The sequence below is a fragment of the Cibotium barometz genome, chromosome 24 (genome assembly GCF_041138505.1).
Source record: "Cibotium barometz isolate CiBa-2024 chromosome 24, ASM4113850v1, whole genome shotgun sequence".
Classification (NCBI taxonomy): domain Eukaryota; kingdom Viridiplantae; phylum Streptophyta; class Polypodiopsida; order Cyatheales; family Cibotiaceae; genus Cibotium; species Cibotium barometz.
Window position 1 is genome coordinate 1916296 of NC_141069.1, and position 17664 is coordinate 1933959.

The 17664-nt window shown below is 47.2% G+C and overlaps 1 protein-coding gene across 2 annotated transcripts in view; it reads left to right on the plus strand.

Annotated features, from left to right (window-relative positions):
* The first annotated feature begins 561 nt into the window (after nucleotides 1-561).
* The window catches only part of LOC147624792 (cytochrome c oxidase subunit 5b-1, mitochondrial-like), a 29156-nt gene continuing 12053 nt past the window's right edge, over nucleotides 562-17664 (plus strand). The window contains exons 1-3 of one of the 2 annotated variants that reach the window (XM_086818015.1): nucleotides 562-897; nucleotides 1591-1670; nucleotides 1756-1806. In XM_086818015.1, coding sequence (XP_086674141.1) covers nucleotides 711-897; nucleotides 1591-1670; nucleotides 1756-1806 — 318 coding nt within the window. In that variant the 5' untranslated portion in view covers nucleotides 562-710. Of the gene's footprint in view, nucleotides 898-1205; nucleotides 1315-1429; nucleotides 1671-1755; nucleotides 1807-17664 lie in introns of those variants that run through there. The other variant, XM_086818016.1, reaches the window with a different exon arrangement.

Below are 17664 nucleotides of genomic sequence, written 5' to 3' on the forward strand. Positions count from 1 at the left end.
CCTTCTATTGTCAACACAAGTCATTTGAGTAAGTTGGTGGAGAAGGGGTGCTAGCTAAAGTATACCACACAGGCCAAGACATTGTGGCATCCACGTTGTAAGTTGGTGGAGAGGAAGATGAAGTGGCTTAATAGGATCATGTAATGATGCAATATAATGATGCACTTCTACTTTTTGAATTCAAGGGAAATTGCATTTGTATTACTTAATTAAAAGAAGTATTCATTCTAAAATTTGTAGTTAGCAAAAAATGGAGATTTGAACTTCATTGACAACCACACAAACAACACTTGCTTTTAGTAGAGCTAGGTTGGCTCTACACATAAGAAGACCATTCTCTCAAGTCATTGGCAATAGGTATAAACCCTAAAAATTGATTCTCCCTCCATTGCAAGCTTGTCATGTGATTTCCACTTGTGAACTTGATAAGTAAGAATGATACAAAACTTAAAACGGCTTCCCAAAGTTGAGGTATATGAGGGTCTAAGTAAAGAAGTGAACCCTGGTCCCCACAGAGTTCAAATTCCATTACAACCTCCATAGCCTAAGTTATGAAATAATGCACGAGTAGGAAAAGAAAAGAAAAGAATGGGGAGCCATTAACAAATCAATCCTCAGGCGCTGTCGTAGGGCTTTCTGCTGTGGGAGTCTGTCTGCGTCGTTTTCATTGCCATCATCATCACCATCGCCTTAGCCATAGCCAGCGAAGGATGTGGAGGTACGCCAGCAGAAGGCTTGTGCCCCTTCTCAGCAACAGCTCGCGCGCATTGCCATCAACAGCCGCGTCTCGCCAACCCCTTCAACCATGGCTTGGGCCCCTCGCTGATCAAACCTCTCCTCTCTTCGACAGATGGTTCTCTGCGGAACCCCCAAAGCCCACCGAAGGCCCCCCCGAAGGTACACAGGCTTACCTCGCAGCTTTTATATCTATGTCAGAGCATGTTGGAATGGCAAAAACAAGATCGTTGAATCCTCTTAAGCATCTTTGCTCGAATCGATCGTCTAGTCGATGTTTTTTTCGCCATTTTTCTGTTGAAATTATAAAAATGGCAATGCGCCTTACCATTTGACCCCTGCTCAGTAAAGGAGGGATTAGGGTTTTGGCCTGATCTCGCAGAGTCGTCTCTGACAGAACCACCTAAAACTGAAGTTTTTTTTCTGTGCACTGTTATGTGTGTGTGTGTGTGTGTGTGTTGTCAGATACCTTCTCCTCCTTCAGGCTCTCCTTGCGACAGACACTGCACTGTTGTTATGCAAGGCAGGATGTTGATTTGCAGACTCTCACTTTTCTTTGACTGTTTCTGAGGAACTCTAGTATGGGTCCTTGCCATTGTACAGTGCATGTTTCTTCGTGGGTTTTCACCTTGCACCGAGGTTTCCCACTAGTAATATATCATTACTAAAAAAAAGTGTGTGTGTGTCTATGGAGTCTTCTTTTAAGTTGCAACTGGGAATGCTTCTTGCCGTATTGCCTCTGCTTTGCATACGAGAGGGAAGATACAGTTTAGGATCTTGATTTGGCTTCCTGCACTTGTTTCTGACATATACCAACATGTTTCAAGTGGATTACAAAAAACCTGGTGATGGCAGATGAAGAACTTGCTGATGTTGATGAGGACCTGGGCATTGCAACTGGTGTTGAACTCCAGGAACTCTTGGCAGAACGGCAGGTATGTAGTATCCACCTTCATGCTGGTAATGCCTCATTCTTTTGTTTCACCCAGGCTTTTAAAAATCTTACACATGTCCTTACAGGGTAAAAAGCTTTTTGATCTGGACCCTCCCCGGGGCCCCTTTGGAACTAAGGTGAAAGCTCTAATTTCCTTGCACTAACTTGCAGTTTTTCATGCTAACCTAGCTACACTGTCTGCACAGATTTATTTGCTCTTTTGTAGACTATCACAAGGCTCATGTGTGTGTGATGTGTTGGAAGTTGTGTTTCATTGTCCCATGCATGGAAGCTGTGTATGTCTTCTTTAAGCCCCAAGCAATTGAGGAGGAACTCTGATGCAAATCACCAACAAAGACAGAGAGAGAGAGAGAGAGAGAGAGAGAGAGAGAGAGAGCTGTATTTTCGGTATATTATGTAGTACATAAGCTATCCATAGAACTGTACAAGACTGTGGTGTTGGGCCTTCCAAAAGAGGTAATCTAAAGACCTTTTTTTGACTGACGCTTGACTTGCCCTGAACTGAGGGTCAGATAAATAACCAAAAACACTGCTCAGTCTTATATAGCCTTCCAACATGCTGGTCGGTTTGCTGTAGGGCTGTTGGCCTGTTGCTCCTCCTCCATGATTGGAATAAAAACCAACAAATCAGGGCGCCTTTTCACATGTGCTGGCCGACTGGGTGTGTATGCCCCTACAGGCTGCCGACTGCTGTCCAGCCCTCTTTTGTGCCTTGCTGAGCTTTTCTAGGTCCTACATCTGCTGCCAAACTGTGCTTAGCCTGGTGTCTCAGCCATGTCCACATGGCATGCATGTGACATTCATAAACGGGAAAGGGGATACCTAAGGTTGATATCCTGCATTTATAGCAAGTGAAGGTAATAAACAATTCATCATGAAGCATGCATTAGCCATGCAATACTTCTGGTTTGATAAATGACTGATTTTTATATCGAAAAAGATTTGAGATGTTGAAATGTGGGAACATATATATATACCAAGTTCTGTACCCACTATTGGGCATTGATGACGTTAGTGGGGATGTAGTCCATACTATGCATGATGGAGTTGATGGTTCGTTGTCTTGTGGATGACTACCTCGAGGTTATAAATTGCACTTTCTTATAAGGTAAATTTAGGCATGTTCCTGGATTATATATATACAAGTTCTATACCCACACGTGTGTGATATAGTTATGTATTTCTCTATTTTTGCAAGTTGTTATTACTATTATTATTATTATTATTTCTCGGTGTCCCTATTAAGCTCTTAAAAAAAATAGATTTTATTTTATTTTTTTAAATTTTGTTTGTTTTTGGTGATTCTCTTTTTTCTTTTAAATTATTCGTAAGTTCAGATTCATTTGGCCTTATGACGGTATGTATATATATATATATATATATATATATATATATAGGTATATATATACAAGTTCTATACCTACGCGTGTGTGATATAGTTATGTATTTGTCTATTTTTGCAAGTTGGTATTACTATTATTATTATTATTTTTTCTCGGGTGTCCCTATTAAGCTCTTAAAAAAATAGATTTTATTTTATTTTTTTAAATTTTGTTTGTTTTTGGTGATTCTCTTTTTCTTTTAAAATTATTCGTAAGTTGAGATTCATTTGGCCTTATGACGGTATGTGTATATATATATATTCTCCTTTACCATCCGGTCAAGGCTAGAGGATGTGTGTAGAGTTGTTTTTTTCCTTGAGTAGATCCCCCTATAGTCGCAATATATTAGATGGGCATGGCCACAATACGAATGGGTGGCCAGTAGGGATTGAACTTAGGGCCATTCTTGTTCGAGTTCTATACTCACACCGTTGGGCTACATGCTCGTTGGCTTCAACTGTCAACAATTGTCTTGAATAGGGATGTTAAAAGATGCATGTGGTGGCCCTAGAAGTTATGGTATCTAGGCATGTTTGAGGTCTGGTCCTAACATGTGGTTTTGAGCCAGACTGGATTCGAGGAGTAGCGGCTCTATATTCCACAGCTCGTAGCCAGGTGTTGATGGCAGGAGGGCGAGGGCCGAGTTTTGAGCTAACCAGATCAGTCCACCAGGGATGCCCGCTCGCCCCGTTCCTTTTTCTCTTCTTTGCAGAGACTATGAGCATGTATCTGACAGCAGAGGAGGTTGGTTTGAGAGGACTCCAGCTCCCAGTCCGCGGTGAGGACCTGCTCGATTCTGAGTTTGTTGATGACACGGGATTGTTTTTGCATGGCCACGAGGCCAACCTACAGAGGGCAGAGCAGTCGCTATAGGTTTTTGGTGTGGCTTCGGGAGCATTGATCAATTGGTGCAAGACAATGGCCTTTTGGATCAGTAGCGCTCCCACTCCGGCATGGAGCCCAAACCCGGGTTTTAGATGGATTCCTCCTAGTACAGCAGTACGGTATCTGGGTTGCCAGATTGGACTTGATTTGTTACCTGAGGAGCAGATCGCCCCGCTTCTTCTGAGCATTCGGAAGAAGCTTTTATATTGGAGTACAACTCGGCTATCCTTGGCTGGGAGGGTGGTGGTGACAAATTAGGTGCTTTTAGCGACTATGTGGTACATCACGTCTGGTTGGATCTTCTCGAGCTCTTGCATCAGCCAGGTACAGAGGCTGATCTCAGGAACTTTCTTTGGTCTGGGGGGCGGGATGGTGAGCCGGCCCGGGCTAAGGTTGCTTGGGCAGTTATTACTCTTCCTCGGGCCCAGGGGGGCTTGGGCATTATAGATCCAGCTGATCAGAGTAGAGCCTTGCTGGGGAAGCTTATTGTTCGGGGGCTGCTTCCAGGTGGTGAGCCTTGGAAGGAGCTTCTATTTCAGCAGCTGCAGGCTAGAGCTCCCCCAGCAGGGGGCACTTGGGCACCAGAGATACGGTGGATCTTCATAGAGATGAGGAGGACAGGTCTGAGTAGAGGATGGGAGGACAGATTTGTCTTGAGCATCTTGCGAGCTTGGGAGCTTTTGAGACTGGGGCTTTCTCAGAGACCTCCTACTTGTAATGAGGAGCAGGCAAGTGCGGTATGCACAGAGCAGGGTCATATGCTGGGCTCTCGGCCTCGTCTAGCCTTGGGACCATTGTGATTGGCGGCAGGCCCAGCACGCAGTTTTGGAGATTGGCAGGCCTTTTGCAGTCTCCCGGAGGAGATCCAGGCGGATAGGCTGAGTCACTTCAGAGGGGGGCTGATTATGAGGGATGACATTCAGGAGGCACTCACTAAGGAGTGGTTCACGTCTTTCGAGCTAGCGGCCCCACGGTGGATGGGAGCCTTTACACAGTTGGAGATCCTGATTGCTGTTAGGGCTTGCACTGAGGATGGCAGATGCCTCTACTATGAGATACAGGAGGAGGGCATACTTCAGAGAGTGGAGGTGGAGTCGCCTTTGGTTGCAGAGTGCATCTTTCAGATTCGGGTAGTGGCCGCCGCTTCTCGGAAGTGGCATATTGATCCAGACCCTGCAGATGTGGACTTTGATTGGCGCATACGGGCATATGCTGCGCGCCCCTTGGCCCGGCTCCAGTGGGACCCTGGCGAGTACGAGTGGCACGATCCTTATGCGTCCCTTGAGGCCACAGAGATCACCTTCTTCCAGTACACTGTTCGGTTGGGGAGGCATATTTTGACTGCGAGGAGGATGGTCTCTTTTGCATCGGAGCATTGGCGGCTACAAGGACTCTCACAGGAGTTATTGGAGGATTTTTGGACTAGGCTCTGGGCTAGTCGACAGGTGTCACATGCACTTTGCACTCAGTGCAAAGTGCAAAGTGCAAAGTGCAAGGCTAGTCGACAGGTGTCACATGCATGGTGACAAGATGGCTCATCATGAGAAGTGCAGCAGTTGTACAGTTTTAGAACCCAGTAGGATGATAATTGTCGTACGCCGTGACCCCATTGTACATCCTCAGTCCAGGATAAGTCAGGCACGAGCTACGTAGGTCATTCCTCAGCCTTAGCGGGTCAGTCAGTCAGTTAACCCACTTGGAGAGAATCATTCATGCATGTAGAGTCAGCAGAAGCCTTAGGGTTTGCATCAGAAAGCACTCTGCATCCTGCATAATATGCATTCATATGCTTGTGCATCATTTAGAACATCCCAGAAGCCTTAGGGAATTTACTAGGATTTATCTGGTATTTTTCCCATATTTAATAGTATTTATTTAGCATTATTTGCATTATTGGGCATTTATAAATATAAACTTTATTAAATGACCAACCTCCAGTTGGTATAAATAGGCTTGCATAGGGCTTAGTTATTCATTCAGTCTTCATTGTGCTAACAGCTCTCCTCCTCAGCCCTAGGAGTATCATTGCCTTCAGCCCTAGACTAATCCAAACCTTGGAGCTCATAAGCTTGCTTCTCCAGCCCCTTGAGAACCCCTTGCTTCAGTCATCCCTAGGCGCCTGTCTTCAGCATCAAAGCAGCCCCTGATTCAGCATCAAATCAGCCTTGATTCAGCATACTGTCAAGCCTTAGTTCAACACCAGCAATCAGTCCAGCAGACCTGCGTTTTGTCCAGCCGTACAGCAGCTCGGCTGCGTTTTTGTCCAGCCGTACAGCAGCAGTCTGGAGCCTCAGTTTTCTCATGCGTTTCAGTCCAACAGCATCTCTGTAGGTCTGCGTTTCTGTCCACAGCAGTTTCCATCCCTGAATCAACAGTTTGCAGCAGTTTCCAGCCCTGAATCAAGAGTTTGCATCAGCATCCAGCCTTTTGTGCATCATCCATACATGCAGCAGTCATCTGGTGAAGGTAACACAGCATTCATAAGTGTTTTCAGCATTCTAACATAGTGTAGAACAGTCCACCTTCTTCTTCTCTCAGCCTCAGGTGTGCAGCCCTTCCTCATGCCCTTGGGAAGAGTGCATAGGCTCGAGATCAGGTCATCGAGGTGTTTCTACAGCAGTGTACAGATCAGCCACTCTCCGATCCTCCGAGATCTTGCGTTTGGCTTATCTACAGTCCACAATCATTCTCTCTAAAGAAATAAAGCAAATACTATCTCGTTATCGGGATAGGGGGCCCTTCAGTGGGTAATTCGGGACCCAATCTGGTGTACAGTTCTCATCTCTCTCTCTCTCATCTCTTTAAAGTTTGAAGTATTGAAATGGATTGCTAAACTCAGGATACAGAAGACGGTGTGAGCATTTGTGTGACAGGATAATCCAATACAAAGACTTCCGCTGCATATCACATTGGTATCAGATTCAGATTGTCCACACACACTGTATCCTAGCGTGGAGGCATCCTTGGATGGTTAGATTGCGTTCCGGCACGACCACCGACTTCAGCATCATGTCTACAGGATCAGCCGAAAGACGTCTCCCCCGAAGGAGACCTCGTTCTTCTGCCTATAGCAGACACCATAGCTCTTCTCAGAGCTCAGAACCAGCTGCTCATGGAGCATCTCCAACTCTTGGAGGCAGCAGCGAAGACCGGCATCAGGCTGAACTCGCCGCTCGGGAACACCAACGTGAGCTTGATCGAGAACGTATATTACTCGAACACCAACGGGAAAAGGAGGCCATACACTTGAGGTATCAGCAGCTCTCCTCAGTCTCCCCAGTCATAGGTGTCACTAGCCAGCAGCCCGCAACAGCATCAACCACCATCATTCGCAGTCAACCAAACTTCAGTAAGTATGATGGTAAGTGTGATCATTCATCAGTTAATCAATTTGTTCATCAGTTTAATGCTCATTTTCCATTAGCTAGGATCACAGTGTTAGAAGTCATCTCCTGTCCAGTTTTATACACCAGGGCCTTTGTTGTGGGTGTGTCCGCCCTTATGAGGTGTTTTCCCATTTTTCCCCACTCTCCGTATTTTTCCCCTATTTTTTTCCATTTTTTTGAGGCTTGGGAGGGCTGCCAGAGGGTGCCAGGAGCAGTACAGTGCTGGCCGACTGGATGTTTATCAGTCGTGGGCACTCTTACTGCTGGCCGACTGGTTTTGATCAGGTTTTGGCACCAGATAGCTGGCCGACTGCATTTATGCAGTCGTGGACTTCTTTTATCAGTCGTGGGCTTCTCTTATGCTGGCCGACTGCCCTCTAGGGGAGTATATATAGCTCCTCAGCCCCCATGCCTTATTTGTATCATATTCGGGATCTTCTTGTGTATATAGAGCAGAGTTACACGCCTACATCTCTCTCTTTTTGTGCTGTTTTTTCTGCCTGCGTTTTTGCTCTTGTGTTCCCAGATTTGGTCATCATTTCCGCTGCATATTCTGACATGGTATCAGAGCCTAGGCTCTAGATAGGTCTTGGGATTTGTGTGAGCAAGAGGGGGCTGTTTTGTGGCTGATTGGTGGACTGTTTTGGACTGTTCGGGAAGAGGAGAAGCAAGAGGAAGGCGGGCTGATTTGCTGGACAGCCACTTGCAGGTATCAATTCTTCTTTGTTCCCACCCACCCACCCTTTTCAGAGTACGTCCCCGCTATGGCAGATCTGTATGAGATGGCCGAGAGACATGTGAAGATCTCGACACTCCCCACGTTTCCGGTGGACCGTCAGTTAGACGGGAGCAACTACGGCATATGGAAGGTGATGATGGAATCCGTTCTGGAGTCTTACGACCTCGCCGATTTTGTCGTTGTTGGTGTTCCACGGCCGGAAGTAGAGGAAGGGGAGTTACCGTCAACCCGAAAGGACCGGGAGGCCCAGACGCAGATGTGGGATCGCGTCAACGCCAGGGTCCGTTCGTTTATTTTCCTCAACTGCACACCGCAGGTAATCAATCATGTCAAGCACATGACGCTGGCCAGAGGTATATGGCAGCATTTGGCTTCTCTGTACAACAGGGTATCACCCATGAAGAGGATTTCTTTGAAGAGGATTTCTTTGGAAGTACAGATGCGGGTTATGAGCCCTGCAAAGTCGGCGAGGATGCGGGAGCATATTAACAAGCTGCAGGCTCTTCAGCAGGAAGTTCTTCAGGCTGGGAAGGAAATATCGTCAGAGGACATGGCCATAACGTTGCTGTCACATTTGCCCTCTTCGTACTCAGCATTCTACTCGTCGTTGATTACCAGTGGCAGGCTCAGCACCATCACGTGGGAGGAGCTTGTGCCCATGGTCCTGGACCAGGAGGAACGATTCACGAACCCTCCTCAGGATGGAGGTTCGGAGGCCTTTACTGGCCAACGGTCGAAAGGCCGTAACACGGGCAAGGGGAAGGCTTCGTCGGAGAAGTCTTCTGAGAAGATGTCCGTTTTAGTGACCGCGAGAAACTGAAGGCAGAGAGGACCTGTAATGATTGTGGCGAGAAAGGCCACTACTGGAGGCAGTGTCCCAAGCGGAAGACCGAGAAGGGTGAAGACTCCTCAGCAATCATGAAGACTCCGGCTTTTGTGCACCTGGAGGTGATGGACACCGATGCTTCATTTTCTTCAGGCAGGGAGGAGATTGGAGGATTCTCCGCAACGGATACTCGGGAGTGGATTCTCGACAGTGGTGCTTCCAGGCACATGACTCCTTCCCGTTCCGGTTTACAGGATCTCTGCAGGTGTTATGGTCATATTCTTACTGGGGATACGTCCACTATCCCAGTTCACAGTGAGGGCAGGATGGAGATAGTTCCCGATGGCAGAGGGGGGAAGCATTCCTCCCAGGTGTTGTATGTTTCGGCACTTGGTTTTCATCTGTTGTCAGTGCATCAGGTTTGCAAGACTGGCGTACGGGTGGAGTTTGATGAGCATTTTGTTGCTCTCCGGGACAAAGCAACAGGCCAAGTGGTTTGGGAAGGTGGAGTGGAGAATGGAGTCTACAGGCTTTCAGCACTCTCTCTCCCAAGTCCTCAAGATTGTGATGAGTGGCAGTGTGGTAATAGCTACTCAGGTGTGGATACGCTGCAGGTGCGAGCTTTCCGAGACCAGGTGGTGGATAGCTTACCAGTAGATGGCAGCAGTTGGCAGGAACTTTCCAGTACTGAGGTTGGTAGTTCTTGTGTTCGTGAGTCAGAGGAAGCTGAACAGGTCACTTATGCTCTGATGTCTCGTCGTGTTCGGGACATAGAACTTCCAGTAGTTGAGGATGTTCTTTCCACGGGGACCTTTCGGAAAGCCAGGCAGGTGACAGGTGCTTACTTGCAGAAGGAGGTGGTTTCTCCAGGCTTTGTGGTTCCGGATTCAGAGGGGGTGGTTGACAGGTTTCATCAGGTTTCCAGGACTTGTTTGTGCACCGTAACAGGTGTTGATCCTTGTGAGCAGTGTGATGTCTCTGTGACTCAGAAGCTGTATGGTTCATTGATCTGGTTGATGGACACCGGATTGGACGGGAGCTTCCTGATGAGGCAGTTGAGCTCTTGGTTGCAGATGTCTCTTTGGGAGGCAGGATCGCGTTTCCTGTGGTTTCTGTGGCATGCGAAGGATCAGGGACTCTTGTACACAGGAGGGGGATTGTTGGATGGAGTCCGACTCCACGGTTGGAGTGACTCGGTTTGGGGAGGAGATCCGGACACGAGGAGATCTACTTATGCCCCAGGAGCAGTTTTACGGAGCAGGAGGAGGTTACATTGCAGGTTTGGGCTTCCATTGGAGGAACCCATGGTCGTCCAGAGGCACTTTGTTCGTGAACGGATTGTTGCTGATGACATCTTGCTGGAGTTTTGTTCGACAGAGGACAGTACGGTGGACCTCTTCACGAAGTCGCTCTCAGGATTTGCTCAGGCGGCACCCCAGCTCCCAGTGGTTGGTTACACAGCCAGGAGCTGAGAGGGGGTGTTAGAAGTCATCTCTTGTCCAGTTTTATACACCAGGGCCTTTGTTGTGGGTGTGCCCGCCCTTATGAGGTGTTTTCCCATTTTTCCCCACTCTCCGTATTTTTCTCCTATTTTTTCCCATTTTTCTGAGGCTTGGGAGGGCTGCCAGAGGGTGCCAGGAGCAGTACAGTGCTGGCCGACTGGATGTTTATCAGTCGTGGGCACTCTTACTGCTGGCCGACTGGTTTTGATCAGGTTTTGGCACCAGATAGCTGGCCGACTGCATTTATGCAGTCGTGGACTTCTTTTATCAGTCGTGGGCTTCTCTTATGCTGGCCGACTGCCCTCTAGGGGAGTATATATAGCTCCTCAGCCCCCATGCCTTATTTGTATCATATTCAGGATCTTCTTGTGTATATAGAGCAGAGTTACACGCCTACATCTCTCTCTTTTTGTGCTGTTTTTTCTGCCTGCGTTTTTGCTCTTGTGTTCCCAGATTTGATCATCATTTCCGCTGCATATTCTGACACACAGACCCACAAGACAAAGTTCACTTAGCGGCTCCCCATCTCACTGGTGAGGCAGTCACTTGGTGGCAGCATTGGTCTAGTATTCATACAGACCAGGCCACAGGTGTCACAGCCTTTGATTGGGACATCTTTGTCCATGACCTGAAGACTAGATTTCTCTCGCTCCAGTACAGGACCGGTCTGAAAGACGAGTTCTATGGACTCAGACAGAACGGATTCCCAGTGCTTCAGTTTTCCGGTAAGGTTATTACTTTAGCACAGCAGTTAGGGTTATCTGAGCAGGCCAAGATGGAGCAATTCATTCGTGGATTGGACTCTAACATTCGGTTCACAGTTCGTAACTTTGAACCAAGTACATATGACTGGGCTCTGACTCTCGCTCAGAATGAAGAAATGAAGCTTAACGGGGCAAGCCCAAGTAGGCATCTTAGTCCAGTACCAAACCCCAGCAGAGCAGCAACAATCAGCTGCACAGACAGGGAAAGGTAATGCATCTTCTAAAGATGCTAAGAAGGACAGCAGTAATAGCTCCAGTTCAGGGGGGTAAGAAGGATAAAGAACCTAAGAAAACCCTTGATGAAAAGGCCAAAGCAGGCATTACTGGAGGTTATCTTCCTCCAGAGGAGCAAAGGAAGTACCAGTCAGAAAATAGATGTTTTTTCTGTCATATTATAGGGCATGGTAAGAAGGATTGCCACAAATGGCAAGCGGCACAAGCCGCCAAAGCTCCTTCTGCCACAGTTGCCACAGCCTCCCCAGCTCCTCCAGCCCTGCCTACTACCTCAAATGCAGTTCAACTTTTACCTTCCATGCATCCTATGCCATCCATGGTATTTGATGCTAAGCTGGAGGGTGAGAGCAATGCTGCTCAGAAGAGCCTCATCCGAGCTTATGGCTCTGCCTAGGGCCGACAGTTTGTAGTCCTTTTCGATATGGGTAGTTCTGAAGACGCCATCTCTCCCCAGTTGGCTAATAAATTGAACTGCACATTAGTTCCATATCATCTGGATGTGGACGGGTTTACACCTGGTCTTCACACCCACATTTCCCAGAAGGCACAACAATTTGCCTTTGACGTTCAGAAGGCCTCATTTCAACGAGATTTCATCGTCTCACCTCTGTTAGGGTGACATGATCTTAGGAATTCAGTGGTTCCGTCAGTATGAGCCTATTCCCAATTGGGGGCAGGACACTTTTACTATTTGTAAAGGTTTTCCTGAGCCTGTCATGATTCGTGGGGATAGAAGCATTCTTGGCATCCCATTGATTTCACATCTCCAGGCTAGACGAGCTATCCGTAAAGGAGGAGAAGGAGCACTCCTTTATGTTCGTGCTCAAACAGCCCCTCCTTCATTAGTAGCATCCCTTACATCTTCAGTCCCTCAGTTAGCAGACCTCCTATCCAGACACCAGGACATTATGCTTAGGGACGATCTCCCGCCCAGTCTCCCACCCTCTCGCCTTGAGGACCATCACATTGATTTGGTCCCTAGATCAGATTCTCCTAGCAAGTTTTCCTATCGTCTTTCCAAGACTTTAGAGGGCGAGTTAGAAAAGCAGTTATTTGAGCTTCTTCGAGCGATTAATTCGGCCTTCTTCCTCCCCATTTGCTGCACCTGTCCAAAAGAAGGACAAGTCTGCACGCCTTTGTGTAGACTACAGGGCATTAAACAAACTCACTATCAAGAATAAGTTTCCTATGCCCAGGATAGAGTACATTTTGGAGCGTTTAGATGGTGCTAAGTTTTTCACTAAGATCGACCTCAAGAGTGGTTACCATCAGGTCCGCATTTTTGAAGCTGACATTCCAAAAACAGCTTTTCGGATAGAGCGTGGTCACTACGAGTTCGCAGTCATGCCTTTTGGGCTTACAAATGCACCAGCAACGTTCAATAAGATGATGTCTAGGATTTTCGCAGTCCACATTGGGAAGTGTGTTTTCATATTCCTTGATGACATACTAATATTCTCAGCCACTGCGGAGCAGCATGAGAAAGATGTGGAGAAAGTCTTGTAACTTTTGCGAGATAATCAGCTCTACATAAACGCCAAAAAGTCTATCTTTGGTGTTAAGGAAGTTCAGTATTTGGGCTACATCATCGGTTCCGATGGGATTCGACTGGACCCATCAAAGGTTCAGGAGATCTTAGATTGGGACATTCCTAAGACCGCCCAAGAAATCTGTTCATTCGTAGGTCTTTGTCAGGCCTATAGTACCCATGTCCTTCAGTTTTCCAACCTTGCAGCACCTCTTACTGACTTGCTCAAGGGAGTGAAGACTCGCAAGCAGAAAGTCTCAGTTACAGGTAAGGCACTTGATGCATTCCATGGACTCTAGAAAGCTGCCTCAGAAGCACCTGTATTAAAGTTAGCATCATGGGACGAATCTTTCGAGGTCATCATCGATGCCAGTAATGTAGCCATAGGTGCAGTCCTCCAGCAGGACAAAAGACCCGTGGCATATTATAGCAGAAAGTTGGATGTCGCCGAAAAGAATTATTCGGTATATGACAAAGAGTTTTTGGGTGTGATCACAACGCTCAAACATTGGAAGCCTTTTCTTTATGGACAGGCTCACACAGTGAAAACAGACCACCAAGCACTTAAGTGGCTTCAGACTATGCCAAGTGTCCAGTGGAGTGATCGACAGGCCAGGTGGAGTCAAATCTTCCAACAGTTTGGAGGTATGATTGAATACATCCCTGGTAAGCATAACCCAGTAGCAGATGCTCTCAGTCGAAAGTCCAGCATCCAGGCAGTCCAAGAAGCTACCATTCTCGAAATCACGGAGAAGGACTTGGATAGTATGAAAGACCAATATGTCGACTCCCCTGAGTTTGGTACTCAGTATAGTTTGGCCCTCACTTCTGAGCCTGGCCACTATTCAGTACAGAACGGTTGGTTGTTCTACAAGAACCGTCTCTGTGTTACTCGGGAAAAGCGTTCTGCTCTTCTCCACGATGCCCATGACTCCTTAGTTGGAGGACATAGGGGTATCAACAGTACCCTCGAGAAATTAGAACGGTCCTTTTATTGGCCAAAGATGAGTATGATGTCTATGCACATGTACAAGCCTGTAAGATTTGTAAAAAAGTCAAGGTTCCCCGTACAAAGAAGGCAGGTTTACTTCAACCTTTGCCTAGCCCCGACGGACCTTTCATTGACATATCTATGGACTTTGTAGGGCCTCTACCAGCATCCATTGGATCCCGTAACACTCAGTGTTTTACCATTGTGGATCGCTTTAGTAAATTCTGCATGCTCATCCCATGCAAGCATACGGCCACAGCCGAGGACGTAGCGCGTCTGTTTCTCAAGCATTGGTATCCAATTTGTGGTTTGCCTAGCACCATACCATCAGATAGAGATTCCAAGTTTACCTCGCATTTCTGGAGGGCATCATTTGAAAACTTTGGAACTAAGTTGCAGTTGTCTAGTGCATTCCATCCCCAGATAGATGGCCAGACAGAAATTTATAACCAGTTGGCCTTTGATGTCCTCAAGTCATACTGTCATGACCAGCAGTCCAAATGGGAGCACTATCTTCCATTGGTCCAAGCTATCTTGAACGACACTCATTCATCTAGTGTCGGACGGACTCCATATGAAGCAGCCTTTGGTCGCCGTTTTTCTTCTCTTTTGACGAGAATGGTGTCTCCATCTTCAGAGGCTAATAAAACCACGGAAGCATTTTTCAAGATCATTGAGTCAGTCAAAGACCGCTTGACCAAAGCTCAGGAAGCATATAGTAGACAGGCAAATAAGTCTAGACGAGATGTCCACTTCAAGGAAGGGGATTGGGTCTATCTGCGTATCATGAAGCAAAGATTGAAACAAGTGGACAAACGTTGTCCCAAGCTTTCATTCCGTAGTTTTGGCCCTTTTCCAATAGTTAAGAAGATAAGTGATGTCTCAATGAAGTTAAAGTTGCCTGCCAGTTGGACAATGCATGATGTTTTCCATGTTTCTTGGCTAAAACCATATGTTGGTCTAGAAGTGTTTGATGTTTCAGATGAACAGCAGCCAGACGTGGTAGACGAGGCAGAAGTGATTGAGCCTGAGCAGATTCTTCTTCATCGATGGAAGCATGGTTCCGATCGACGGATTCGTCAGTTCTATACGAAATTCCGAGATCGAGGCACCTACGAAGCCCTATGGCTCGACGAGGAGTTCTTCCAGGAGTACTCCCAGTTATTGGCGGACTACTTGGAAGCCATGAACCTGTCGCCAAGCTAATCAGGAGGGAATGTCACATGCACTCTGCACTCAGTGCATGGTGACAAGATGGCTCATCATGAGAAGTGCAGCAGTTGTACAGTTTTAGAACCCAGTAGGATGATAATTGTCGTACGTCGTGACCCCATTGTACATCCTCAATCCAGGATAAGTCACGCACGAGCTACGTAGGTCATTCCTTAGTCTTAGCGGGTCAGTCAGTCAGTCAAGTCCCTTAACCCACTTGGAGAGAATCATTCATGCATGTAGAGTCAGTAGAAGCCTTAGGGTTTGCATCAGAAAGCACTCTGCATCCTGCATAATATGCATTCATATGCTTGTGCATCATTTAGAACATCCCAGAAGCCTTAGGGAATTTACTAGGATTTATCTGGTATTTTTTCCATATTTAATAGTATTTATTTAGCATTATTTGCATTATTGGGCATTTATAAATATAAACTTTATTAAATGACCAACCTCCAGTTGGTATAAATAGGCTTGCATAGGGCTTAGTTATTCATTCAGTCTTCATTGTGCTAAGAGCTCTCCTCCGCAGTCCTAGGAGTATCATTGCCTTCAGCCCTAGACTAATGCAAACCTTGGAGCTCATAAGCTTGCTTCTCCAGCCCCTTGAGAACCCCTTGCTTTAGTCAGCCCTAGGCGCGTGTCTTCAGCATCAAAGCAGCCCCTGATTCAGCATCAAATCAGCCTTGATTCAGCATACTGTCAAGCCTTAGTTCAACGCCAGCAATCAGTCTAGCAGACCTGCGTTTTTGTCCAGCCGTACAGCAGCTCCGTTTCAGTCCAACAGCATCTCTGTAGGTCTGCGTTTCTGTCCACAGCAGTTTTTAGCCCTGAATCAACAGTTTGAAGCAGTTTCCAGCCCTGAATCAAGAGTTTGCATCAGCATCCAGCCTTTTGTGCATCATCCATACATGCAGCAGTCATCTGGTGAAGGTAACACAGCATTCATAAGTGTTTTCAGCATTCTAACATAGTGTAGAACAGTCCACCTTATCCTTCTCTTAGCCTCAGGTGTGCAACCCTTCCTCATGCCCTTGGGAAGAGTGCATGGGCTCGAGATCAGGTCATCGAGGTGTTTCTACAGCAGTGTACAGATCAGCCACTCTCTGATCCTCCGAGATCTTGCGTTTGGCTTATCTACAGTCCACAATCATTCTCTCTAAAGAAATAAAGCAAATACTATCTCGTTATCGGGATAGGGGGCCCTTCAGTGGGTAATTCGGGACCCAATCTGGTGTACAGTTCTCATCTCTCTCTCTCTCATCTCTTTAAAGTTTGAAGTATTGAAATGGATTACTAAACTCACAAACCTCAGGATACAGAAGACGGTGTGAGCATTTGTGTGACAGGATAATCCAATACAAAGACTTCCGTTGCATATCACAACAGGCACGCAGGATCTCGACTTTCCAGTGGCTGGTTGCCCACAAGGGCTCTGCAGTTGGCACCTGGCTTGTCTACAGTGGCCTTCCGTCGGCCTGCGTCCGATGCGGCCACCCATTGAAACCACAGAGACATTGCCTTTGGGACTGTCCACAGGCGCAGCAGATTTGGCTGAGGATGCTGCGCATTTTGGCCCCCCTCTCTCCAGAGGGCATGTATACGTGGGGAGCCGCTGCCTGGTCGACTTCGTCAGGGCCTGCTCTGGGATAGGAGACAGAGGAGGATAGCCAGGCCATCAGATTGATTAGGGGCCAGCCTCGCCTTGTTCCCTCACCGGATTTCTCGTCCGCCGGCTGGACATAGGAGAGGAATTGTCATGTGCATCATAGATGCCATGGACATTCTCAGGGCTAGATCCAGAAGAGGCAGCCAGATAAAGAGCAGAACCAGATAGAGCCAGGGATTGGAGCCCCCTTGCTCAAGGTCTTAGTCATTCAACCCACTAGGGGTATGAGTCATTAGGAGTCCTAGTCTAGGGCAGTTTTGGTGTGTTATCACCTTTTCAGGAAGGCAGCCAAGGGCTGCAGATATGTACCTTTTTGTACCATAGATTATACTGAATTTCCAGCACTTCTCTCTCTCTCTCTCTCTCTCTCTCTACTCTCTCTCTACCTGCGTTTTTGCATCAGATGGTGCGTTTTGCATCAGAGGTTTTCCAAGAGTGTTTAGGGCTGAAAGAAGACTCCCCAGAGAGGGGAGACTGGAGCCACCAGCAGAGACTGTTCGGGCTATCTGGCAAGAGTTGATTCACACCCTGCGAGGACAGTATGACCGCATCCGGGGCAACTCGGATCGAGCGATCTTGCGGCGCCAGGCCTTCCACACCACTTGGCGCAGCGGCCCTTTCTATACTCTACACGCGGGTACCCCCGTTGGCACTACAGTCTACCTGTGTGGATTTCCCCCCCTCCTATTCCTTCCACACCACTTGGCGCAGCGGCCCTTTCTATACTCTACACACGGGTACCCCCGTTGGTACTACAGGCCACCTGTGTGGATTTTCCCCCCTCCTATTGTATGATATAATATAGCCTCTCAATTATTTGTACTTTTATTTGTACTTTTTTGCACCTAGGGAGAGT